Source organism: Corvus moneduloides, chromosome 20, assembly GCF_009650955.1.
Source record: "Corvus moneduloides isolate bCorMon1 chromosome 20, bCorMon1.pri, whole genome shotgun sequence".
In the NCBI taxonomy this organism is placed as follows: domain Eukaryota; kingdom Metazoa; phylum Chordata; class Aves; order Passeriformes; family Corvidae; genus Corvus; species Corvus moneduloides.
In genome coordinates, this window is record NC_045495.1 from 8161567 (window position 1) to 8188143 (window position 26577).

Consider the following 26577-nt stretch of genomic DNA (forward strand, 5'->3'; position numbering starts at 1 on the left):
TTTTGGGGAGAATTTTTCTGTTGCAGTTTGTAACTGCTTGATAAATTAGCTGAACTGTATTAACCTAAACCTTTTTGGATTTTCAGTCACTTTCTGTTTTGTATTTGCAGAAGTGCTGCTATGAGTTAAATCACCTACACTTAAAGATGTGACCAGTTTATTCCTAATAAATCACGTACTTAGAAATTAGTTTAAAGATAACATTCCTAGCACTCACCAAGCAGTTGCAAGTAATAAAAGTAAAATCTGAAGCAATCATCCCTGTCTTTCTTACTGTAAGACCTGGGGGGTTTTTTGCCATTGTTGTCTCCATTTGAGCTCACTTAAATGGTTCAGCTTGCAATCCCCTTTCGCCTAACCTTTTGCAATGCAAATAAGGTAGTTTCTGTGGTACATATTTTTCATATATCATGTGTTCCTTATCTGAACTCATTCTCCTCCTCCTCCTGCTCCTCCTGTTCCTCCTAGATCTTTGTGATGTCTAGGTGTTTGTGAAAGACATGGAAATAATTTTCCTATCATTTAGCTTTACCTTGTGACCTGCTATACTCTCCATTTTCTACCAGTTTCCCTTCTTTTTTCCCCAAGTTCCTGGATTGATAAAAGGGTTTTACGTGAAGTGGATGATGGCCAGCTCAGCTAGCCATGCATTTTTTGCATGCTTTGCAAACACTTTCTCATGGCATTAGGGTTGAATTAATCTGCTTTTGTGAAGTTTTACATTATTGGTAATTTCTCATGATTTATGAGTCAGTTCACCCCTTTTCCCAAGTTGTCAAAATAAAAAGAAACTCGCATTTTCAAAACTTCTGTGACATAGTTAGACACAAGTTATTTTGCCTCTGATAGATAGCACAGAGAATAGAAACTTTCAGGTCTGCTAAAGTTGCTAGATAGAGCTTATAGACTAGCTAGCAAAAAGAGATAAAAGAATGCACACAGGATGATAAATGCAGCTGGAACCAGTGGAGAAACAGATAATGAGGAACATAGTGGCTTTTTTGACTAAGTTACGTAGCAAGAAGCAGCAGCACATGCCTAAAGAAAAATTCAAGGCAAGGTCATCTATAGCATTGGTGGCACTCAGTGAATACTACCACCAGAGACCCCTTTAGATGACTCTCTAGGACCATTAAAAGACTTCCAGCAGGAGGCAAATGCATGAATTAGTTCTAGGAAAAGTGGTATTATCTAGGAAGTACGTTGTAATAAGTATGTATGAGCATGATGGAATACATATCCTGTTGTAAAGTTTTAGGACACACATTTGATTAGAAGAGATATCCTGAGTGTGTCCAGTGCTGTAATAAAGAATGCCTGCTTTCTAGTACTTCAGATTGTGTTAGAAAGTTAATTTTCTGTCTGGTTTTGCTATCACCTCCCTTCCTTGAGGGTGCTTCCTCTGCTACCGTGTAGTGGTTTGGTCTAAAATACTCATTACTGTTTATCTGCTGTGAGATAAGAATTAGGAGAAATGCAAAACAGGCACCAAACTTGAAAGAATATAAAGAAGTTTATTAACAGACCTAAAAGAGAAAAAAAATTATACCACCTTCAGAACTCTCCTCCTCCTCCCACCTTCCTCCCTTCTCCCACTGACAATGTGAAAAGACAACCCTTAAGATGTTCAGTCTGTTTACCACTTCCATAATAACCTTGTTCAGTCCATTTAGAAAGAGAAGTCTCTTCTTGCTCATGCTATGAAAACATTATCACAACGAGACAGCCGCCCACTTCCAAATATTGTTCAGTCCATTTAGGAAGAGGAGTCTCTCTGCCTGCGTGTGAGTCCTTTCCCCCGACTTGCAGCTTTTCCCGCAACTGCTTCCGAGGGTCCACTCTTGAAGTTTTTTGGGGTACAATTTTAAGGTTGAGCTGTTCAGAAACAAAAACAGAGGCCCTTCTCCTTCCCTGGGAGCAAAGGGTCTTCATCATCTTCACCTTTAGGACTATCTCTGGGAGCATCTCTAGGAACTGAGGTTTTCTCCTTTCCCGTTTGGAGCAAAAGTCCTCATCTGGTCCATCTCTCCCTGTCCAAACTTCTCATGAAATTACAGCTGCGTCAGCATCTGCCTATCTCAGCGCAGGTGCTTTTGCTTACGAGTTGAACACTCCACCCCCCAGATCTTCATGAAATTGCAACAGGATACTCTGATATATCATAGCTTCACAACAGAATTTTAGCTTTAAGCATCTCTTCTCTCTCTTCCCTCAGGTTTTCAGCTCTTCACAGTAATAAAAGTGTTAATCTCACCTCGGCCTTGCAGCTTTGCAGCTGGAATGTTGAATTTTTCTTATCGCAGTGGAGAGGGGGGAGAGCCGAGCCGCTCCGGCTGCCCACGGCAAGGCAGTGGGGGGGGTTCCACGGCTGGAACAGGTCCATGGATTCAGGATGGCCGTGGCCCGGCCCGGCCTGGCCCAAGCAGGGCCTGGGCTGGGCCCGCTGGCCCCCACACGGGGCCTGCAGCCACCTGTCCCAGCACTGGAAACGAGAGAGAGCTTGGAGGGGGAGTTTGCCTATTCTTAAATGTGGATCACAGAGGTGATCACAACTTTAAGTGGCTTAGAGAATTGTCCATATTCAAACTGGCCAGCTGATAGGTTCTATCAGTTCCCAGAGGAAACTGTAAGCACCCCTTAGCAAGGACGTCCCTTCTGGGACTATGCTTGCTAACCTATGACATACCGTCATCTGCCTCTCTTACCTGTAGATGTGTTAAGAACAGAGACTCTTGCATGTGGTGTGCCAGTTTGGCTGCCTTTTCAGCACCCTTAGCTCTAGCCATGCCCTGCCTAACTCAGAGCTCCTTGCTGTTTTTCTTGGGTCGTTTCAGAGCTGGGTAACTTGTACCAGCCAGGTTGCCTGGCTTGATTGCCACAAACCTTTAATGTTCTGTCTCTGCCTAGCCAGCTAAGGGGTGTGAAGTTAACAGCCGGTTTAAAAACCTGTGGGGAAAGTTCAGTCCCATTTCCATGGAAACCACACATCTTGTTCCCTCAGAGGTGACAACAAACAGAAAATTACTGTAGATAGCCAGTCTTTTTGAAATTTCATGGCTAGACAATTCTACCTCAGGTGATTTGCTTTTTGTTTGGTTCAAGTAATCCTTTGATAATTATAAAATGACTTTTCTTTAATTTGAGGATATTTTCCAGTTTCATGGACTGTAAAGCTGGATGGCCTTACAGAGCTCACAGGAAGATTGGGTGAATAACATTATAAACCAAAGCAAAATGCACCCATTTACTTTCCCTCTTTCATTGCAGTGATTTTCCTTAAGCACAAATAATGAAATATATGTATATGAGCAGTGTCACAAAATTGTTGTTGCTCTCAAGTTACCTCTCAGAGTGCCTGTGCAGGGGCCACATTCATATTCTTAAAATTACTTCTTGTTTTTCTCTCCCTGTGGGATTGAAAGCCACCTGATTGAAAACCTTCTGATGTTTTAAGGTGCCTTAACTGCCATGGGACTGACAGCTCTTTTGCTAGAGGAGTCCTGAGTTCTATCAGCTTCAGATACCAAATTGTGCCAGCTTTTCTCTGTTTAGCATCTCATCTTCAGGTCTTTTTGTTGAGGAAGTTTCAGTTAAGTAAATTGTTTTTCTGCTAAAGTTTGATTTGTTTCTTATTCTTTGGTGAGATGAGGACAGTGCTGGATTTGTTGCTTGTCTGCAGTGTGACCCAGCAGGGCATTCTCTGCTCAGCAGGAGAAATGCAGCCTGCCTCCTCCCAACACAGCTCTCTGTTTTAGAGGAATGGGGACAGCTGGGAGATTCCTTTTCCAGCTAAGTGGTATGCTGGATTGTCAGATCTGGAGGGAAGGATATTCTGAATAAACAAAACACCTGGATAGTAGAAGAAGATAAGAGGCACTTAAGAATATCTTGACTCTCAATCCAAAATGAGGGTTGTTGGGAGTTGTGCAGTTGTAATCCTGCTGAATGCAGAAGAGCAGTGAGACTAATTCTGCAGGATGCTCACAACTGAGCAGAATGCTATTCTTTCACCATATAAGCATTTGTTCCTCTTCGTGAGCCATTTACCATGTAAATACAGCCCCCTCATCCCTCTTCCACAGCAGATCTTGTTGCATATGTCCTAGGCATCCCCTCCCAAATATAGCCTGAATCCTGCTTGGGGCTCCAGTAATTGTGGCAAGGGCTTTGGAAGAGCCTGTGAAGTTGTGTAACCTCCAAGGATTCGTATGTCCATCGGTAGTGCCAGGAGGGGTGAATGCCTGCTAGGTTTGATCAACTGTGCAGGGCTGTTACAAATCTTGCTGTGTTTGAAACTTGATCTTGTTTGTGAGTCTTGATTAAAATCAGCCAACGAATGTGGGAGAGATTAGGGAGGCAGATGCATAATGTGATCTTAAGAAAATGCTTAAAGATCATGTAATAAAAAAAACCAGTAAGGGTTTGTCTTCTATATAAGAAAAAAAATCCTTTATCTTTCTGTCTACTTTTCATTTTCATATGAAGTGGGCAGTGTTGTCATCTTAATTTTGGTTTGTTTATTATTTTAGAAAGTGTGGGTACACTTTCTGAAGCTGCTGGCAATAAAAGCATTTTCAGTGAATCAGTTTCTTACATGGGAAAAAATCCCACTCAAAAAGCTACATTAGATGTAGCTGTAAATGGAAGCTGATGTCTCCGATGTCTCTTATCCCAACTCCATGGGCATATCTTAAAAGCTGTCATTGATTAAGCACCTGTGTTGCAGGTATATAACAATATCCCAGTTTTGCATTATTTTTCGTGTTCTGGTAGGCTCTGTCATAACTGCAGAGAAAGCAAAAGTTTCAGGCCTGAAGAGCTGGCAAGCTAAATGTCGCATTGGAGGTGGGTTCCCAGGGCAAGAAGCAGATGTGTCATCTGTAGAGGAAGGACAAGGTTCTCTTTGAAGTGAAGATACGAGTTTTTAAGACGATAAATGTGGTTTTACTAAAAGCATTGCTGCTTCAGCTCATTTCACAGCCCATTTGTAATCAGTTGTTCAAACTGATGTTTGTTTTCTTGTGTCAGTGTAGAATTCTGGTGCCAGCAGTCCTGGTGATGCACATCGCAGTGTTTCAGGCTTACTGCTGTGCTGGCTCGTGGTGAAGTCATGACACAGCTTCAGCACTGATCATGCTCTTGCACAAAGGAACACAGATCTCCCTTGCCTTTCCTTCCAGGTAGGCAAGCATATCTCTGTTGTTTGCCTCTGGTTTTGCTGAGTGATTCTCAGTAAATCTTAGCAAGAATTGAATGATGAGAAAGGAGGCCTGCCACCTGAAACCGTCTCTTCTGTTTGCTTTTTAATACTGGAAGTGTTCTTACTCCCTCAGTCCTTTTGCAGTTAATTTTGCTCAGAGACTAGAACAAGATGTAGGGCTGAAATCTTCTCTATTTTGCGTGATGATGGCTTGTTTGCAACTCCTCTTATTCAGCAGTAAGAGGTGTGTACTTTTAATGTCCTTTGAAAGAGACATGAACTGTTGTGGCAAAAGTCAGATCCCTTCTGTAAAATATTCTGCGAAGCACATACAGAATAAATAAACCAGGACATGACAGAACTGCTGCATAAGACGTCATGCACAGCATTAGAGAGCTATAGGACCCTTCACACTGGTGTTTTACCATTCTCCTGGTGACTCTGTTGGTCCTTCTTTTCTTGGCAGTTTAGTATTTTGTTTTTACTGTATTATCCTCTCCTGAGATTAGTAGTGTTTTCTACCTCTTCATGCCCAAAAAAGCCTCCTTGGGATGTGTTTCTTAATTTGTCATTCATATTCTTCAGGGGGTGATATTTGCAAAGATTGTAGGGAGGATATAATAATTCTGGTGTAAATTTATATTTGCTCATTGCTTATGTACATAGATATGTGCATTTACTTCTAAGATAAGTAAATTCTTAAAATTTTCCGGCAGGATTCCTTTTTGAGAATCTCTAGTCTAAAGTGGAGGGACTAGGCACTTCTAATAACTTACTATTTTATGTCTGTCTTATTTTTATAAATAACTGCCAGGTGTTCCAGAAGAGGACAGGGCTGCAGAACTGCAGAAAACGAAGACTACACCCCCTGTAAACAGACAGACGGTGGATACTGTGGAGCTGGAGGCTCTTAGGAAGTCCGTGGAGGACTTTTTCTGCTTTTGCTATGGTGGGTGCTTTAAATTCTTCTGAAGAGCTGTTCTAGATTTCTAAATTTTTTATTCCAGTTTGGAGGAAAAAAACTCCATGATCGTAGCCTTCTAACTACACTGCTATTTTTAGAAACTTTGAGTAGCTGTTTCTTAAAAATGCACACATAGTGGTTAGTTTTCTACTTGATGTGTTTTGTGGGATGTGATTTGAGATTATTGCACAGTGCCTATTAGTGCCAGCACTACTTAGTTTCCTGAGAAGATTTGCATCCGCACTTGCTTTTGCTCCAGTCCTAGCCAAAGTTACAAAGTTTTATGAGGGGCTCATCCTTTTGCTAACTTCAGCAGTCTTGACGTCAAAACAACCTCCTCTTTTTTTTCTAGGTAAAGCTTTAGGAAAGTCAACGGTGGTACCTGTGCCATACGAAGAGATTCAGAGGGACCATTCTGCTGTGATAGTGCAGGGCCTGCCCGAAGGACTCGCATTAAAACATCCATCAAATTATGATATTTCTACCCTGAAATGGATTTTGGACAATAAGTCAGAGATCTCATTTAGTATCAACAGGTTATTTGCTCTCTTTCTTGTCCAACTTGGTTTTGTACTTAAGTAAAATCAAATTTAATTTTTAATTAAATACATTGCAGACTGTTTCTCTTAACCAGGAATGCTCTCTGTAATGTACACTACAAAGTAATTAACAATGTCTTTGCTAAAACTGAGTTTTTCTTTCCATATTTAAACACAGGTCTTTCCTAGAACCGAAGAAACACATAGGTAGGTTAATGTTTATTCAGACTAAACAGAAAAAGATTGGAATTTGAGTTTAGATAGCAATATACATAGAACATTTGGTCATGTCAATAAAGTGGCAAACTATGCAGAAATTTCTAGACCGTGAGTTGCGTTACTTATGGAGCTATAATGCTTTCCTTTATGCGTTCTGCCAGGAACAACTCGTTAGAGATGACATTCATTCTGTTTATTCTTTGTATTGATTAAGTTCATTCTATTTCATTCTTCATCCTTATACTGAATTTAAATTTAATGTGAACTGTATCGTATCCTAGGAGATGGAGAAGTGAACTTATGAAGGACTGCGTTCGGTTTTTAGAAAATGCCAAGACTTTCCAGTGCTTGTGTTCCACTACCCAGCTGATTTTGGCATTTATATCTCATTTTAAAAAGTAATTTACTCTTCTGAAGTGGCTAGGTGTTGTAGTTCCTATGAAAGCCTCTATATATTAAAAATTCTGAGCTAGAGTGAATTTTGTAGAACTCTACAAAGATTCACTTCTAGCTTAGGAGAAGTCCCTTCTCCTGTTCCTTTCACAGTATCATGGTGCTTTACTTGCTAAATGCTTAAGTGTGAGGATTTGTTTTATGAAAATGATGAAGCAATCTCTGTAGGAATGTTGTCAAAAAGGAAATGTTTAATTTCTTAGGTGAAAGAGCTAGAAGTTGATGCTTTATTAGTAAAATTAGAGATGTGTTGCCTGTGCTCAGGTAGAGGACTAGAGATGGAAAATTACGGAGATTCTGGTAATAATACAGTTCTATCGAAAATACAAGGTAGGTTTTCAGTGTGCTAAGTGACATTCTAAAAATGCAAGCTGTTTGTGTCTAGGTACAGTTTAATGGGATCTTTCTCTCATTATCTGTGAATAAGGAAAATATGTGCATATGCTTGTAAAATGTGAACAGGCTTTTGCTTTGTGAAATCAATGTTACATTTTCAATTTGTGTTTGAAGTAAATAGAGTACAGGAAATTCAAATATTGTCTTTTGACTTTCAGGAGCTGATATGACAGATCCTTCACATTCAATTATACCTGCATGTGGAAGGTGAATTTAAAATAATATAGAATTAAATTTTTTTTTAATCAACTATCTATTTTCATGTTGTTATCTTTGTCTTAATATGCTTTTTCTGCCCAGCTGACCTCTGAATAACTTTTGCTTTCTTGGCATTATAAAAAGCACAAAGCTCAATCTTCTATTTGTTTTGATCATTATTTGTGAGGAAACTGTTACAATTTAAACAAATGGCAAAGTTTCTCCTTGGTTTAATTAACCCAATGAGTTATCTTAGTTCACAGTCTGTTAGTCAAGGCTAAGTTTGCCATGCTTTATGGTACAGCAGTGAGGGAGAACAGGGGAGGGGAATGTTGCTTCCTTCCCCCTCCTCAATTTGAAAAAAATGATTTTTTTAAATTAGTAAATGAAGATACTATATCTGTAATACATCAAAAATTTGTTAATGTGAAAACAGGGATCAGTTTTCTGTGCTTCTGTGTTTGCTTCTCATTAAATGCTAAACATGACTTGAATATTGTGTGTAGCTCAAAAAAATGTAGGAATAGGAGATAGCTGGCAATTCCCTTGTGATAAATCAGATAAGCCAATATGCAGGGTTTTTTATTTTTGTGTTCTTGTTAGAAAAAATTCTGGGAGATTGATTTTATTGACAAGCTATAAAGCTTGAAGAACTTCCCAGAAATCTAAGGTTTGTTTTTAGTAATGTCATTCTGTTTGATTTGTTTATTTTTATAGTTGTCCTCCTGTTAAAGTGAAAGTGGAACCAAGCAAGGATTCTGGTACGTTCAAAAATTTGCCTTAATTTGCAGCAAAAAAAAAAAAAGGCCAGGTTCTGTTCAGAAGACTGAACTTAAGCAAAGACAGAAAGCTCCAAAAAAAAAGAAAAGTAGCAAAAAGACATCCTTTGAGATGGAAATGAAATGATGGTGAGATGGAAAAACTTTTCTTTCTTTGAAACTGTCAATTTTCAGTTGAGTTTTTATCAACTATTAAACCCTAGCCAAATGCTTCCATTTCAAGAGGGAGGAAATTTGTCATACATTGTAGACTAAATTTATCTTTATGTAATTTAGAGAAGAAGAAATTCCTCTGGTTAATTGGCTTTTTTTGTTCTTATTCAAGATGTCTTTGTCCCTAATGGGAAGCAAAAACTTGGTTTACTTGCTAATATTCCTAAAATATTGAAAATGAAAAAATGTCCATTTTCTAGCTAAAAGAGAAATAAAAAATTCATAAATAACAATATGTGTTATTAAAAGATTGCCAAATCATTCCTAAGTTGCTCTGCAGGTAGCAGATGATTCCCCAAGGCACTGTGCTTAATGCTTAAGTGTGTGCTGTGATGTAAAGGCAAGGATAATCCCGTTAAAGCCAGTGAGGTAGCAGGTGTGCTGGCGGATGTATCAGTGGCTTTCCCTTTTGCTGGGTTGGGCTGCAGTGCTCACTTTCCTATTAGAATTAAGTTTTTACATGTAGTCCAGCTTTTTGCTCTTGTTCTTTGTGCTTCACAACTTTAAATTTGTGGTTTAGGCACCCTCCATGGTTAATGTTCAGCTTGACATGCACAAAGGGTTAAGTTGAAGTTTTTGCCGAGTCAGTCCCAGACTCTTTCCAGTGCAGCTTTCTAGGCATTTTAAGTAATTCTCACAGAAGAGTGACCACGAGCTTTTCTAGGACTTTCAGCACGAGTGATAAAATATATTTTTTTCCTGTGGTAGCATGCAAAGAGGAAGAAGCCCATTTTTAAAATACTATTCAGATCTGAGACAACATCTGCAGGGAAGTGTAGTTTGTAGGGAAGTATTTAGTCCTGGATCCTTCCTGGAGGTGACCAAATTGAAACGTAAGAAACCAGCAGATCACTTTGTTACCATTGTTTTAGCTCAACAAGTGTGTAATTTTCTTTTTTTTTTTAATAGAGGCCAGCAAGGATCTTGGTGGGTGCTTTTGTTTGTTTTGTTTTAAGAATCTGCTTATTACTAGTTTCCATATTTGATTCCCTTTTTGCTTCTACAGGAATTTCTTCAAAAATGTCAACATTAACAATGAAGCAGGAAACAGATGATCCTAACTACTATCAATTTAATACTTCCGGTAATGATACTAATTTTCATACGCGTTTATCTCATGGAAGGATTGGTTGCCTAAGTGTTGATCTCTCCATGCCTCTCTTTCTCTAATTTTTGGTCATCAAACATGTAATGACTTATCTCTGTTATGATACAGCATTTCCATCACTGCCTATTACTTCAGATCTGGTGAAGAACGCCAAAAGACCTAAAGAACAACTTCATCCCGAACCCATATGTGTGTGTTTGGTCTGAAGGAGAAGTTCCAGAGGTCTTTTGAACTGCATGATGTATTTTTCTGAGGGTTCAATGTGCAGACTCTGTAACTCCAATGACTTAGTTAAACAGGAAATAAACCTTTATAGTGATGCTTTCTAGAGCACTGCTTGAATTTTTTTCTTTAGTTTAAAGTTTCAGTAACTTTTATACATTGTACATCATAGAATCAGCCATGCTAGGATTCTGTGATTGGAAGTGTTACCAATCACTTCTCTTGTATGGAATGACCAGTATGTGTCAAAATTGTATTGAAAGGTTTTTTTATGTGGAAAAAGCATAACAGTATTTATGAGGCCCATGGCTCAGCCTCTGGATGTCTCAGTTGCTTTGCCTCACCTCTATGTATCCATTTAACACATTGATCTCAGCTAGGAGTGGAAAAGAGAAATTGTTATTTCTTTATATTGAAATGAACAGTAATTAAGTTGTGATTATAAATGGCAATATAAAATAACTAAAACCTTAGATTTATTATTTCAACCTATGTGTATTTGTCATTAGGTTAATTGAGTAATACAAAGAAATGTGGGCAAGCTGCCACACATCTCTCAATGATAGTTACATGTTCAACAGTGAAGTGCAAAACAGCACATCCCTTTATTTTGTAATATTATATGTTATTGAGATAACATTTTTGTGTGTGTTCAGACATGAAGATTCTTGAGACTGTTTTCTAATGTGCTTTAATAACTAACTGTGGGATTGTGGAATCAATATTTTCACCCTAGCATATCTCAAGTAACATATGAGCATCATTCAGGGAGATCTCAATCATAGTATAGCAAAGTGTCACCCCTTGACTGTGGAACTGGAAAGGTGTTAGGATTATCTGCTCTTGATATGTGAACATTACCTAGCCTTGGAGGATGAGGTACATTTACAGGCATGATTTAATGTAGTAAAAGTAGATACTGATGTGAAAACAACCTAATCATTGTTCCTTCCAAAGCCAAGTCTTTTCATCCTTTTGCTTCTCATCCCCGTTGTGGTTTTCCATTTCATGCATAAAAATGATGTTGGAATTTGGCCAATAGCCCACGGTGTAACTCAATGCCATCTGAAGAGAGTCTGCACTGAAATCGCTTCTTTACAAAATAGTATCCATTGCACTGCGATGTGTTTGTCTGAGCTGAAAAACCCAAGTTACACAATATGCTTCCAGAGTGAAGTCTAAGCACATTTGACAGGGGGGATTTCTGTTGTCTTTGACCCAACTCTAAATTTAAATCTTCTGATTGATGAAGAGCAATATATATCTCTTTCTGATAAGGTGGTGCTTGACTAATAACCCCCCCTCTCCACCTGCAGTGTAGTTCTCCAAAATGGCATTTAAAACAAGACAAAACTGTGTATATTGGTGGAAGTGATGGGGTGCTGTGAACTAAAAGAAGTGTTTTTTCTTTCATGTCAAGTCATGCTGACTTGACAAGTAAAGCAGTTTCCCCTTAATTCTTCAAGTAGCTACTCTGATTCAAGCCAAAGGTTGTCCAAACTGTAGAGAGCTATAAATTCTGGAGGCACATAGGTGTTTGTGTTTGGGTGGTGGTGCTGTACAAGAAGTGAAGCATAGAAAAGTGCAGTTATTCTGCACAGAGGTGTTCCTGAGGAGTGACGTAGTCTCCCCCAGCATTGCCTTTGGAGACATGCTACAAAATAAAGAAAATGGATAAGGTAATAAATTTTGCTAAAAATAACCTACAGCAAAAGCCAGGCTTATCTATTTCTAAGAAGAAACAATTGTTAGAGAACAGCAATCTGCTTAGGGCTTCCTGGAGAAAATGATTTACTGATAAAATTTCATGGTTATGTTTTTCCTCTAAGTGCTTCTTCTCAAAGATCTGTAATGCTGGTCAAAGTGCTGTGTGCCTGGGTAGCACACTAACTCTTCCTATTAATCAAAGAGGGAAAATTACAGCTGTAGGTGGATGTTCTTTTCATCTTGGTAGTAGGTTGCACCATTTGGATGTTGCCATGAGTTAATACTGAATTACTAAATTTAGAACTGTTTCAGCAGTACACAGTAAGATGACTGAGAAATAGGGACTTCAGCCATTTAAAACTTCATGTTTTAACAGAATATAAGGGACAATTTTCTGTCAGTGGGCACTAGCACTATGGCAGTGGGTGTTTTTTTCCAGTGTCCAGGACAAATATTAAGGTTACTGCATTATTAAACTTGGTGGAGACCAAAGACAACCTCTTCTGAAAGAAGGGTCCAGATTTTGATGATTGACTAAATGAGGAAAAGGAGTGACTAGTGATCATCAGGACTAAGTGAAACAGCCTGGAGCATTTCAGCTATCTTAGTTAATATTCCTGCGTGTGCCCTATCTGTAAGTACCAGTTATTATGGCTCTTATGAAAAAAAAACCCAACAACTTAAAATACTCTTTCTTGGTTTAATGGTTCAAATAGAATTTAGTATTTTTACTAGAAACTAACAAATTAAATAATCATCTCTTCAGAGTCAGATACATTTTTAGATTTGAGAATACCCCATTTGTCCTATATAAAAATAAACCTTTGGAGCTCAAAAGTGCAGCACTGCTGAGTAAGTGCTGAGTGCTCTGTGCTTTATTAGCACAGGGTAAAGCAGGGCTTTTTGGAGGCATAACCCATACAGAACTTAATTATTTGCTGACTAAGGACCAAAATCTTTGTAAAAGTGGCACGTTATCCTGTAAATTTTGTGGATGTAGGTCTTCACTACCGCTGATGCCTTGAAGTTAAAACAAAGGAAAATGGAAGCAGAAGGAAAAGGCTGTAAACAGTCTGTCCTGTGAATTGGCTGGTTGTGTTTATAAAACACTTAGAAGTGAGTAAAAACTGCCTAGCAGCTTTTCTCTTTAAAACGCCATGTAATTTAACAGTGCTGTCAGTTTTGGATATTTTGACAATGTTAGTGAGGCAGTTAGACTATAGGACATTCATCCAAACCCAAATGAGATTGAAAATGTCTTCCTCTAGAAAGAAAAAGCCCAAAATGGGAATGTAAACTTTGCGTTTATTCTCACTCTGAAGCCTTAAAAGTAATGAATGTCTTTTAGTATGTCTCTAGCAAGAAAATATTTCTCCTTTGAAGATCTCTCAGAATACTAGAATTAATGTCCATTTTAATAGCTGTGAAGCTAGGCTGGCATGTAAGGCTGAGTATGCAGATACTATCTTAAACCAAGAAATTCCAGAAAATATCTTGATCACAGTGTTGTGCTTCCTGAAAGGAATCACATCTAGGTCACATTGCTACTACATGGGTAACCAAGAAAAAGCCCAGAAAAGTGAGCATTGCAGGCGATGCTTATCCATGAGATAATAAATCCATTCCTTCTGCCATGTGGCACAGGTTTGGCTCTGTAGTGTTAGGACATTAGGACATAATCCATTAGAAACTGAGGCTGAGAGGTTTAGAATCAGTGTAAGTAAATGCTGTGTGGGTGGGTAGACAGAAAGGATAGTTGTGACTGTGGAGGGAATGACATCTACTCTTGTTTTTAGTGGGATTGTTAGAATGTGAAATATCACCTATTTGTGACAGGCATTTCAGGAGTTTAAATTTATGCCAACAGCCATCTCTTACAGAGGTTCCTCCAGCCCAAGCATGATCTGTAATGTATTTATCTGCTCATAAAAGACCAAGTTTTGGTCTGAGAGCTCCCAAGTGTCTGTGCTGTGTAGCAGAGCTGGCCGTTAGCTGAAGACCATACCTCTGCTTTCTTTGGTGCTTTCTCTGGTTCAAGGTGAAACTGCTTAGCTTTGTCTACAGATCTGAAGTTCAGATTCCGAGATATAACCATACTGAAAGATGTTCTAAGGTGTCCTGTGGTTTTAGTAATTAAATCTCCCATGTCTGTGTCCATCCTTCCTCCTACATCCTACCTTTTGCAGTAGAATTTAGTTCTTCTCTCCTGGGTTTTCTTATTTTTCTACTTCATGACTTTTCTGATATCTTTATTTCTGGATGGAACTTCTTTTGATCTGGTTACCACTGTACTTGATTTTTGCTTTCCTTGGTTATGTCATGTCTGTGTATTTCTGCCTGTTGTGGGCATGAATGCAGTAAAGTGGAAATGTATCTGTTTTTGTTAATATCTCTTGGTGGTAGAACTCTTTTAAATTTAATTTTCTAGTCTTTACTAAATTAAGACAGTAGAATATATTGTTTGACACTTCTTAATTTCTGAAACAATTTTTTCAAACTGCTTTTTTCTCTGTCCAAGCTTCACAATATGAAAAAAGGTTAAAGTTTCATGAAATAAACTGTGTTGGTCACTTTTTAAAGAAATCTAATGGTTTTACTACATGTACTGTAGTTTTTATCAATATTAAAGATTAAAGGACTGAATTGTCTGTGCTTAATCCTAAGGGATGTAAGTCTACTTAGTTTCTTTTCGACTAGAGAAATATTTCTTCAAGTTTGAATGTGTGAAAGACTACTATTTTTCCCTTTTTTATTTCTGTCACAGTATGTATTTGGCACAAAGATAATGCAATAGAGAATACTGCAGAATATGTAGGTGAAACAATCCTGTCAGGATTTCTGAATTAAAGAATAAATGCAAAACTATGTGCATATTTTGGGATATTTGGTTATAGTTGATTGGATACTCCTGTGTGTCAGTGCCTTATGAATTATAATAATTGCATGTTCACAGGAGTTCTTAGGAAATGACAAACCTGACTGGTGCATCTGCTGAATATGCTGATTTAAATAAAAGCAAATTTAGTCCATGGAGACATTTTCAGCACACCCACTCACCCCTGACAGTTGCAGATCACACTATTGGTATGAGAATTCTTTCTGGTGAGGCCTGGAGGTCCACCAGTGTCTCTGGCTCTGCCTTGCTCCTTTTCCTCCCTGTTTTTTCCTGTCTTTGGACTGTGGTCTCGACTGTGTCAACATCAGTCTTTGTGGAGCTGTGTTTTGAACAAAATCAGGGAGCTCCTCTGAAGTAAACAGATAAATATTGTAAAAAAAACAACGGGGAAGCACCTTCCACCTGCAAGGAAAAGTGGCAGGAGCAGATCTAAGCAGCACTTGGTGAAAGAAATGTGTGTCAAGCAAAGAACTGTGCATAGGTTCCTCACTTGAAATGCTGTTCTTTTTAAAATTCCTTGAAAATCTGAATAATCAAATTAGGCAGAACTGTTCAAGTTAGCATTATTGTAACCACCTAATTATCATTATTTTCTTTAATACTTAAATATTCACTTATTTGATACTGTGTATGTACTTTTAGTTGATTAAAATACTTACAAAGTCTGATTGTGACAGTAATATTTTCTGTGTTTTCTTGTTTACTGTGCAGATGAAATAGAGTTTAGAGTATTTCATTGCCTTATTAGTTAACAGTAGTTTTTCTGTTGTGAAACTGTTAGTACTCTTGCTGATACACTTACGAACATACCTCTAAACAACTAGAATTTCTGATCAGCTATATGATCTTCTGCAGATTGCTTTTGCAAATGAACACAGAAATTATTGGATTTGCACAGAACAATTAGTCCAAATCTGTCAGTTCCAGTTACTCCTGTTTGCCACACATAGGCTAGTTTTCCATACCTGTGCTATTTCTGTGGCATAGAATGGCCTCTTGCTCAGTCTGGTGTCAGTTGTGCTATAAGCAGCTCACCCTTCCAGCATAGCTGCAGGAGAGCCAGAGCATTAAGCAGTAGGATTTTAGGAGTGTTAATTTAATCTGTTAAGTGTAGTTTCTGTGCTGCTTTCTGCACCAGTCTTTTTTAACCAGTCTGTTGTAGTCTTCAAAAAAAACCTGTTGTAATGAAAAGCAATTAATCCCTGTGAATTTATGTATTTAGTGTAGGTAGAAATTTTGAAGTCAAAGAATACTCCTTAGGAATATAAATTTTAACAAACAGGAAAAAGATCTAGCTGATTAAAATGCCATTGAAGAATGGCAGAAGCATAAACATTTAATTTTTAAAAATCAGTTTATTGAAACTAAAAAACAGTTGAAAGCCTGCTGCTCAGCATTCGTCTCTTGACTGTTGAGTAGTCAAAGAAATGCACAATGCTGCCACTAGCCCCATTTTTATTATGTTGAACCAAGTAAGTAAGGATTTATAAATATTTAATATTTAACACAGTCTTTCCAAAGTTCAACATTATAGAAAGTATGAAGTGAGCACATAATATATGAAATTAAGAGTTATTTGGCAAATTCCTTTATGGACTGGAAATATATGTTTGTTGTGAGACACCCTTAAAAAACTGTTCTCTCTGTTCTCAAGCAGGCCCTTCCAGAACATCAGAGATAGATGAAAAAATTGCTCCTGGGAAAAGTTACACAGGTAGATCTTTTGCTTTCCTCATATCTGTTTTGGAAATTGAATGTGTGAGTTTTGCTTTTCACAGCTTTGCTACCTGATTTGCCATAAAACTGAGGGTATTGGAACTTAAACATGAATAGAAATGAAAATTTCGGTTGCTTTTATTTCCAGCTGTCCAAGTAGAGAGACATGTAGACAGGAACTTAATTTCTTCCCTTTTTTCAAACTTAAAGAGGAGTATCAGGTTGATCACTCTAAAGCACTAGTGATTTGTGTGAATTGGTATGTTGCTCAAGAAGTTCAGTCTGTTTCATAATGGCTTGTAAAGTTGAATAAAACACTGCTTTATAAATTGTGAGTGCAACTTAATTTCTTTCAGTTCAGTGTGTAGTGAATGAGCACATAAACAAAAAAATTAATGGAAAGTCTCTGATAGTGGAAGCATTTCCTTACTGAAACTCCATAATAGCTGAAATACATTTACGAAAAAATTGTGCAATTTTAAAAAAGTTTTTACTGTTTGCATTAAAAATACTAGTTTGCCCACTAGCAAAGATTAGAAAACACTAACCTGCTTTAAGCCCATGAATTTTGTCATTAGATCAGAATGTTCCTGCTACCATGAATTTCTAAAACGTGAAAACAGCCTTCTGAATGTTGTTCGTGTGAACAAAATAATTCTGGAATTTCTCCAGTGAAAATACTTTAAATAGCCAGTCTTAAAAGTTCCTTTTGTATTATTACTGTGGTATTTTTATATTTGTAAAGGAAGCCATCAGCATGGTATCATAGTCAGGCATACAGAGACCTGAAAGAAGATCCTCTTCAAAATGCACAAGCGCAGCTTTACTGTGCCAGAGTAGCTAAAATATGTTCCTTCACACACTGCTGCCTCATCTTGGTATAGTTTCTGATACAATTAGCTTCACTTTTTCAGACTGTACTGCAGTTAAGTATAAATTGCTCTTTCTCCCACCGAGTGTTGATGAGCTAATCCTGTTTGTGTTGTTGGTGCACACTGCCCCAACAAAAGCATGGTGATCATGAATTTCCCTCCCATGTTTCACTGTTGGCCTTGCAGCCTGTGATGGAAAGCATTCTAGCGGAGCAACCATGAGTCTGTAGAGATGGTAAAGCAAATACATAACCTGTGGGGATCACAGTCTTTGTTTATATTTTCAGTAATCCAGGGTAGCAGAGGGGAAAATACTTATGATTGTATTAACCCTACAAAGCCAAGACTCTGGAACTTCCTTCTGTCATAGCACCAACTCTGCACTGCTGCACGCGCAGTTTAGCAAGTGTAATCCTCCCCTCCTTGCCTTTGTCTGGAATTGCTCAAGGGCTTATGGTAACATATCTTTGCTTCTGTTTTTCTTGCATGCTGTGAGTGCAAGGGGCTTCTTTGACCATGTTGGTTTAAATGCAAAGGCATGGCATGTTTGGTTGAAAATCTTTTCTGTGTTCGTCATTTGGCATTCCTGTTTTCCCTTTCAGATTCCTCCCAGCATGACTCGTCAGAAACAAGTGAGGATTCTGAGGTTGAGGTCACTGTTGAAGGTCAGTTCCCTGGGTCATTGATTTCAGTTGGTTGGGCAATTTTTATATCCAAAATGTGTTTTCCAAAGCCTACATTACTTGGCACGGAATGAAGAGAATTGTGTGCCAGTGTTGAGTGCAGTTTGGATTGTGCACTGCTTGGTAAACATACCTACTTGAGAAGTATTAGAAAAGCACAATATACTGAAGCATATTGGACATACTGGGCTGTTTTTGAAATGATGCCTGACAGCAATTTGTGTCTTCTGTGTATTTTTAAAGCGCTGGCAATGAAAAATACTCATTGAACAGAGAAGTCGTTTTCACATTCATTCATTCTGGAGAACACATTTCTTTATAAACACACTGTAGTTATATGTAAAATTTGTAGTTAACACTAGCTTCTGGGAAGGATGGTACCAGAACAGGAAGGGCTGTGTTTCACGTGGTGAAAGTGAAGCCTCAGCCAATAACTATGAGACAGAAACCTTTGTACTTACCACCTCCCTTTCTCATCTAAAGGGCTCTAAAGCCTCTAACCAGTGTCGCAGTAGTTCTCCTGCTGGGATCTTGGTTGGAGGTCATCTGTGTTTCTTGTGTTTGTGAATTAGTGTCCTGTAACTGCTTAAAAACCCTGCTGAGATTGGCTTTTGCAGTGCTTGCTTGTGGAATTAGCTTAAGACCACCCAATCAGCAATTTAGAAAGTAGGCAGGGCATTTAGGACAAAGTGGGCACTCCTGGCATTACTTTCACTGCTTTACAATGCAGCACGGAAATGACGCTTACGTTACCTCAACAGAAAAGTTTCTATGAGAAGAGTCCTTAAGTTCTGCGTATATGTAAAGGCCTTTAGCACAAAAGTAGAATTGCTCTGAGAAGGTTTTCTGTGGCAGAGATTAACAGAACTGTATAGGTACAAGATATGTCAATATGTATTGATATTCTTGCTAAGTAAGCCATACCCTTGTTGACGTGGGTCCGTGTTTTTCTGTATGTGAACTTAGTTTTCTTTGTCTGCTTTAACCATTTGTTTTCTCTGAGGTTGCAGGTATTGGTAATTGGGCAGTGTACAGTTTAAACTCCTTTCCATAAGGAAGGTAGGGGTGGATTGGGAAGTGACTGGCTAAGTAGCAGCTGTGTGACAAATTGCTAGGCTTATTGTTTTCCTGCCTGTCCACTTGTGTGTGTTTAAGGTAGAGTTGACCTGTTTACTGAATTTCTTTGGTTGCCATTTACACTGGTTTGAAAGTGGGTTTAGAACATTTGAGCTCTTCAAGGCAAAACTTAGGTACTGTGTTTTGAGATCTACTAGTGGAATGCTATTACTTCCAGTTAGAGAAAAAAGTCCATATCTGCACAATTTCTTTTGTGATTCCATTTGCTGTTGCGTGGTCGTTTTACGATCATGCGATGTCCAGTCACGTTTGAGAAGACAATGTTGTTTTCCTTAGGAAGTTCAGAAGCAGCTTTGTTTTTTGCTATCTTGTGCTTTGCCCAGGTCCTTTTGCACAAGTTATTCCTTCACAGGTAGGAACAGGAGCTTTCTAGAGTTACTCAGATAAGTAATTTGTTGCAATGAGCACAGTTCCTTAATTCTGTAAGAGCTTTGACATTCAAAGCAGTTCCAGCGCTGCACATGAGTTCCCTGGACATAAAACCAGTGTTGGTGTTTTTGTATCTTTAAGATGATGACGATGACTACCTCCCCCCTGACAAGAGACTGAAGAACACCAAGTTGGCTACTGAAGCTGCCAATAGTGGGAGAAGAAATGGAAAAGAGTTTAATTTTGGTAAGATGAAAATTGAAGATGATGTTGTCTCTCTGCTTTGTTTTATGAGAAGGTTTTGGGTAATTTTGTGCTGCAGGAGTGAGACATGCCAGGGCAAGCCTTCATGTGAGTGCCATGGGCTCTGTGTAGGTCTATTGCAGCAGTAAAATCATCATCATAGGCTACCTCTGTTGTTTTTTGGTATTTGACGTGACCATGTAAATTGACTCACAGAAAGCTGGGATCTTTTGGTAGCGTTGTTTCATGATGCCTTATGTTGGGTTCTCCACAGAAATGCAGCCATGCACTTCAGTTTACTCTGGTTAAAGATGCTTTGCATGGGATTTTTTGCAGTCCTGTACGTGTCCTTTATTCAGTGTTTTGGTGTGGTTTCTGGACACATTAATCTGTCTGCTTTTATAAGGTTCTGTGCAGTCAGGAGTTATGTTTTTTACTTTTTATTTTGGAAGGCATCTCCCAGAGTTGCAATGGCAGTGAAGGAACAGATGTGGAGACAGAGTTAGAGCATTTGAGATGTGCAATGTTTTTTGTGAGGCTAAGTTAACATCATTGGATATTTTTTCCCAGAAATATTTGGAAAGATGTTGCCTAATTGAAGTTGTATGTCTTCTTCACACATTCTCTTTTCATATTTCCACAGGGTTGTCTTTTGTGATGTTTGTTTTGTTTTGCTTTTAATCTCCCTTTCTTTGTTTAAAAGACAGTCGTGTGCCAAGGAAGGTGGTAACCTCTCTGGAATTGAAAGATGACCCCCTTTCTCCCAAATTTTTATGACTTTAAATTTATGGCTTCTGTGCAAAATATGGGGAAAGGAATAATAGCTCTTTACTGGACTATATATATATATATATACACACACATGTGTATGTGTATATATATATATATATACACACACATATATATATATATATATATATATATATATATATATACTGTGCCAGAGTAGCTAAAATATGTTCCTTCACACACTGCTGCCTAATCTTGGTATAGTTTCTGATACAATTAGCTTCACTTTCTCAGACTGTACTGCAGTTAAGTATAAATTGCTCTTTCTCCCACCGAGTGTTGATGAGCTAATCCTGTTTGTGTTGTTGGTGCACACTGCCCCAACAAAAGCATGGTGATCATGAATTTCCCTCCCATGTTTCATTGTTGGCCTTGCAGCCTGTGATGGAAAGCATTCTAGCGGAGCAACCATGAGTCTGTAGAGATGGTAAAGCAAATACATAACCTGTGGGGATCACAGCCTTTGTTTATATTTTCAGTAATCCAGGGTAGCAGAGGGGAAAATACTTATGATTGTATTAACCCTACAAAGCCAAGACTCTGGAACTTCCTTCTGTCATAGCACCAACTCTGCACTGCTGCACGCGCAGTTTAGCAAGTGTAATCCTCCCCTCCTTGCCTTTGTCTGGAATTGCTCAAGGGCTTATGGTAACATATCTTTGCTTCTGTTTTTCTTGCATGCTGGGAGTGCAAGAGGCTTCTTTGACGATGTTGGTTTAAATGCAAAGGCATGGCATGTTTGGTTGAAAATCTTTTCTGTGTTCGTCATTTGGCATTCCTGTTTTCCCTTTCAGATTCCTCCCAGCATGACTCGTCAGAAACAAGTGAGAAACCTGAGGTTGAGGTAACCATTGAAGGTCAGTTCCCTGGGTTATTGATTTCAGTTGGTTGGGCAATTTTACATCCAAAATGTGTTTTCCAAAGCCTACAGATAAGTAGCTCATTGCAATATGCTCGGCCCTGCCTAATGCTCTTCTAGATACTGTGATGCAGCAGATACAGTCAGAGGGGCTAGAGGATGAAGCAGGAGACAGCCTAGTCTCTCAGGCTGCAGCTAAACCAGACAGGGAGCCTAAGCCAATGGCAACTGGTCCTTTCCAGAAAAGGAAACATGAACCAAATCCATTCACCTAGTGGATGGGGATGGGGAGCCAGGATCCTCACAGCCAGCAGAGCAATCGGAATGAGAAATCATTATTGAGTCTCTGTCCATAGAAAACCCTCACGACCTAAGAAGAGATTACACCCGACGGTCTGATGAATCTTTATTAAGTTGGTTGGTCCACATCTGGGATTCCACAGGTGATAATAGAGTTCGTGGAATTAAAGTGAGGAATTTGGGATCCCTGTCGCGTGATGCAGCTATCGACCAAGGGTTGGCAACTGAATGAAGGATTGGCACTGAATGAAGAGAATTGTGTGCCAGTGTTGAGTGCAGTTTGGATTGTGCACTGCTTGGTAAACGTACCTACTTGAGAAGTATTAGAAAAGCACAATACACTGAAGCATATTGGACATACTGGGCTGTTTTTGAAATGATGCCTGACAGCAATTTGTGTCTTCTGTGTATTTTTCAAGTGCTGGTAATGAAAAATACTCATTGAACAGAGAAGATGTTTTCACATTCATTCATTCTGGAGAACACATTTCTTTATAAACACACTGTAGTTATATGTAAAATTTGTAGTTAACACTAGCTTCTGGGAAGGATGGTACCAGAACAGGAAGGGCTTTGTTGCACGTGGTGAAAGTGAAGCCTCAGCCAATAACTATGAGACAGAAACCTTTGTACTTACCACCTCCCTTTCTCATCTAAAGGGCTCTAAAGCCTCTAACCAGTGTCGCAGTAGTTCTCCTGCTGGGATCTTGGTGGGAGGTCATCTGTGTTTCTTGTGTTTGTGAATTAGTGTCCTGTAACTGCTTAAAAACCCTGCTGAGATTGGCTTTTGCAGTGCTTGCTTGTGGAATTAGCTTAAGACCACCCAATCAGCAATTTAGAAAGTAGGCAGGGCATTTAGGACAAAGTGGGCACTCCTGGCATTACTTTCACTGCTTTACAATGCAGCACGGAAATGACGCTTACGTTACCTCAACAGAAAAGTTTCTATGAGAAGAGTCCTTAAGTTCTGCGTATATGTAAAGGCCTTTAGCACAAAAGTAGAATTGCTCTGAGAAGGTTTTCTGTGGCAGAGATTAACAGAACTGTATAGGTACAAGATATGTCAATATGTATTGATATTCTTGCTAAGTAAACCATACCCTTGTTGACGTGGGTCCGTGTTCTTCTGTATGTGAACTTAGTTTTCTTTGTCTGCTTTAACCATTTGTTTTCTCTGAGGTTGCAGGTATTGGTAATTGGGCAGTGTACAGTTTAAACTCCTTTCCATAAGGAAGGTAGGGGTGGATTGGGAAGTGACTGGCTAAGTATCAGCTGTGTGACAGATTGCTAGGTTTGTTGTTTTCCTGCCTGTCCACTTGTGTGTGTTTAAGGTAGAGTTGACCTGCTTAATGAATTTCTTTGGTTGCCATTTACACTGGTTTGAAAGTGGGTTTAGAACATTTGAGCTCTTCAAGGCAAAACTTAGGTACTGTGTTTTGAGATCTACTAGTGGAATGCTATTACTTCCAGTTAGAGAAAAAAATGTAGTCCATATCTGCACAATTTCTTTTGTGATTCCGTTTGCTGTTGCGTGGTCGTTTTACGATCATGCGATGTCCAGTCACGTTTGAGAAGACAATGTTGTTTTCCTTAGGAAGTTCAGAAGCAGCTTTGTTTTTTGCTATCTTGTGCTTTGCCCAGGTCCTTTTGCACAAGTTATTCCTTCACAGGTAGGAACAGGAGCTTTCTAGAGTTACTCAGATAAGTAATTTGTTGCAATGAGCACAGTTCCTTAATTCTGTAAGAGCTTTGACATTCAAAGCAGTTCCAGCGCTGCACATGAGTTCCCTGGACATAAAACCAGTGTTGGTGTTTTTGTATCTTTAAGATGATGACGATGACTACCTCCCCCCTGACAAGAGACTGAAGAACACCAAGTTGGCTACTGAAGCTGCCAATAGTGGGAGAAGAAATGGAAAAGAGTTTAATTTTGGTAAGATGAAAATTGAAGATGATGTTGTCTCTCTGCTTTGTTTTATGAGAAGGTTTTGGGTAATTTTGTGCTGCAGGAGTGAGACATGCCAGGGCAAGCCTTCATGTGAGTGCCATGGGCTCTGTGTAGGTCTATTGCAGCAGTAAAATCATCATCATAGGCTACCTCTGTTGTTTTTTGGTATTTGACGTGACCATGTAAATTGACTCACAGAAAGCTGGGATCTTTTGGTAGCGTTGTTTCATGATGCCTTATGTTGGGTTCTCCACAGAAATGCAGCCATGCACTTCAGTTTACTCTGGTTAAAGATGCTTTGCATGGGATTTTTTGCAGTCCTGTACGTGTCCTTTATTCAGTGTTTTGGTGTGGTTTCTGGACACATTAATCTGTCTGCTTTTATAAGGTTCTGTGCAGTCAGGAGTATGTTTTTTACTTTATATTTTGGAAGGCATCTCCCAGAGTTGCAATGGCAGTGAAGGAACAGATGTGGAAACAGAGTTAGCGCATTTGAGATGTGCAGTGTTTTTTGTGAGGATAAATTAACATCATTGGATATTTTTTCCCAGAAATATTTGGAAAGATGTTGCCTAATTGAAGTTGTATGTCTTCTTCACACATTCTCTTTTCATATTTCCACAGGGTTGTCTTTTGTGATGTTTGTTTTGTTTTGCTTTTAATCTCCCAAATCACAGCACTCTGGGGCTTGGTATAAGCAAGTTGTGATGGGTGTGGTCATTATTTTAAATCATGTAAGGCATTTTAAAGTGCTCGTGACCCAAAGTTTAATGTGTTGACGGGATGTGAACAGTACATCATGGTTAGGCTGGCTATGTTCTGGGCACGTGGCTCTCCAGCCTGAGTCGGGTGCATTTCTAGGCAGGTTTTGCTAGCAGCAATGCTCTTTCTTGCAAATCCCATTAGTTTTGCTTTGAAGGTAGGTATCGCCATAGTTAAGGGTACCATTACATGAAATTCAGCAGCATTTCTCCTGATAAAGGAGAATAAAGTTCATTGCTCGTGCTGGCTGCACTATGAACTGAACTCATTTGAGTAGAGAAATCTAGGTACTTTGTTTTCCCCAGCATCATGCCCTGTGCTTTATTCCTGACCATGAGGAGAGAGCGTGAGGAAGGAGAAATATGATAGGAAATGACCAAGACTCTGACTCTGCCTTGGTTTTGACTAGAATTTTATAGCTACAGCTGCTGAGTGTGGTCCTTTGAGTCAGACTAAGGTTTTGTTACACACCTTTTTCTCAGCTCTGTTCTTCTTCACAAGTTTCTGTAAGAGAGGTGTGGAAGGTTGCACGTGGTTTTGGTGAATCAAATCAATCTGTTGCTCGTGAAGGCTGGTATTCATGAAAAGGTCTAGAGGCAGTGGCTAAAAATGGCAGGTAACAGTCTAACTTCTATTTCATTTGTGGTTTAAATAGGCATACAGAGTAGGCAGCCTTGTCTGGATTCTGTGCAATGGAAATTAGTTATTGCTGATCCTCACAAAAACAAGTAAGACAGAAGAATCAGTGGCAGTGTTTGGGTTTTATAGAGTTTTGGGTGTAATCCATCTATTAGTACAGAAATAGGTAGAAGAGGCATTTAAAGCTTTTCCTAAAGTTTGTCTGAAAGCTACAGCCAGTGATGCAGGTTTGCACAAGTGACAATTTCCTTCAAAGCAAACCGTCAGAGTTTGTATATTTTGGTATATGTCACTGGGGGTTTTCAGTGTTTTTCCCCTCCAGTAACCTTGGCAAGATGGTGAAAAGGGAAGTGGCAAAACCATGGTGTGCCTGCAATCCCCCAGGTTAGCTGTAGCTGCTGTAGGTGTCTGAGGTGGTCTTAATGAGATTGGACGAGTGGGCAGCACGGTGTGATTGCAATTCAGCAATCAGAAAGTTAAGGTTATGAGTGTCAGAAGAAATTGTTTTAAAGGGAACAAAATCACGTTTGAGAAACTGGAGCCAGTGCTGGTGAATGACAACATTGAGACCTGTGAAGATGGCTTCTGCATAGGAGCTGTGTGTATTTCCCCAAGATGAGAAGAGACCTAGTGCTGATGATCCATTGTTAAAAAACTTACTTTGGTGTTTAAAACCATTGGTTTAATGTGTCTTAAGAAGAAATGTCCCATCTGGGAGTTTTCTTCCAGAACTTTGTTGCCATGTGCTTTGAGTTTTTTGCATGAGTCCCTTAACTGTGAGTGTTTCTCTGGGATTTGGTGCTGGAATAGGTGGACCATCTGCCGGTCTTGTGGCTGTTCTTAAATTTCCAAAAATGCTGTATATTTTAAATTTTTTTAACTTCTTTAATTCTCTCAGAAAGGTTCTAAGTGGTCAATTATTTTTACGACCATACTTTATGTTCATGTCTAGTGAAACAACTCCTAATTCTTTGCTTTTGTTGTACTTTGCATTTGCTAGTTATCTACCCAGCACTCACTTGGAATTAGACCAAAACATCACACTCTGTTTTCCATGAACTGGATGATGTATTTGACATAGTTCAAATATACGGCAGTTAAGTGCCTCAGTAGATACTGCTGAATTTCTGCTGTACACCACATCATATGAAGAGAAACGTTTGAAACAAAGATTCCTTATGACCGGCTCCCAAAGCAATGCCATGCTCCAGCTTAGAGAGACCTGAAAGAAGATCCTCTTCAAAATGCACAAGCGCAGCTTTACTGTGCCAGAGTAGCTAAAATATGTTCCTTCACACACTGCTGCCTAATCTTGGTATAGTTTCTGATACAATTAGCTTCACTTTCTCAGACTGTACTGCAGTTA

General features: G+C 39.0%; 1 protein-coding gene across 3 annotated transcripts in view; it reads left to right on the forward strand.

Annotated features, from left to right (window-relative positions):
- GTF2I (general transcription factor IIi) overlaps window positions 1–26577 on the forward strand; it is a 104704-nt gene that overhangs the window by 28736 nt on the left and 49391 nt on the right. For all 3 annotated transcript variants that reach the window (XM_032129557.1, XM_032129555.1, XM_032129558.1), the window contains exons 5-15: window positions 6015–6149; window positions 6517–6700; window positions 6882–6910; window positions 7930–7978; window positions 8687–8730; window positions 9968–10045; window positions 16549–16608; window positions 18085–18147; window positions 19813–19917; window positions 21498–21560; window positions 23691–23795. In XM_032129557.1, coding sequence (XP_031985448.1) covers window positions 6015–6149; window positions 6517–6700; window positions 6882–6910; window positions 7930–7978; window positions 8687–8730; window positions 9968–10045; window positions 16549–16608; window positions 18085–18147; window positions 19813–19917; window positions 21498–21560; window positions 23691–23795 — 915 coding nt within the window. The remainder of the gene's footprint in view (window positions 1–6014; window positions 6150–6516; window positions 6701–6881; window positions 6911–7929; window positions 7979–8686; window positions 8731–9967; window positions 10046–16548; window positions 16609–18084; window positions 18148–19812; window positions 19918–21497; window positions 21561–23690; window positions 23796–26577) is intronic.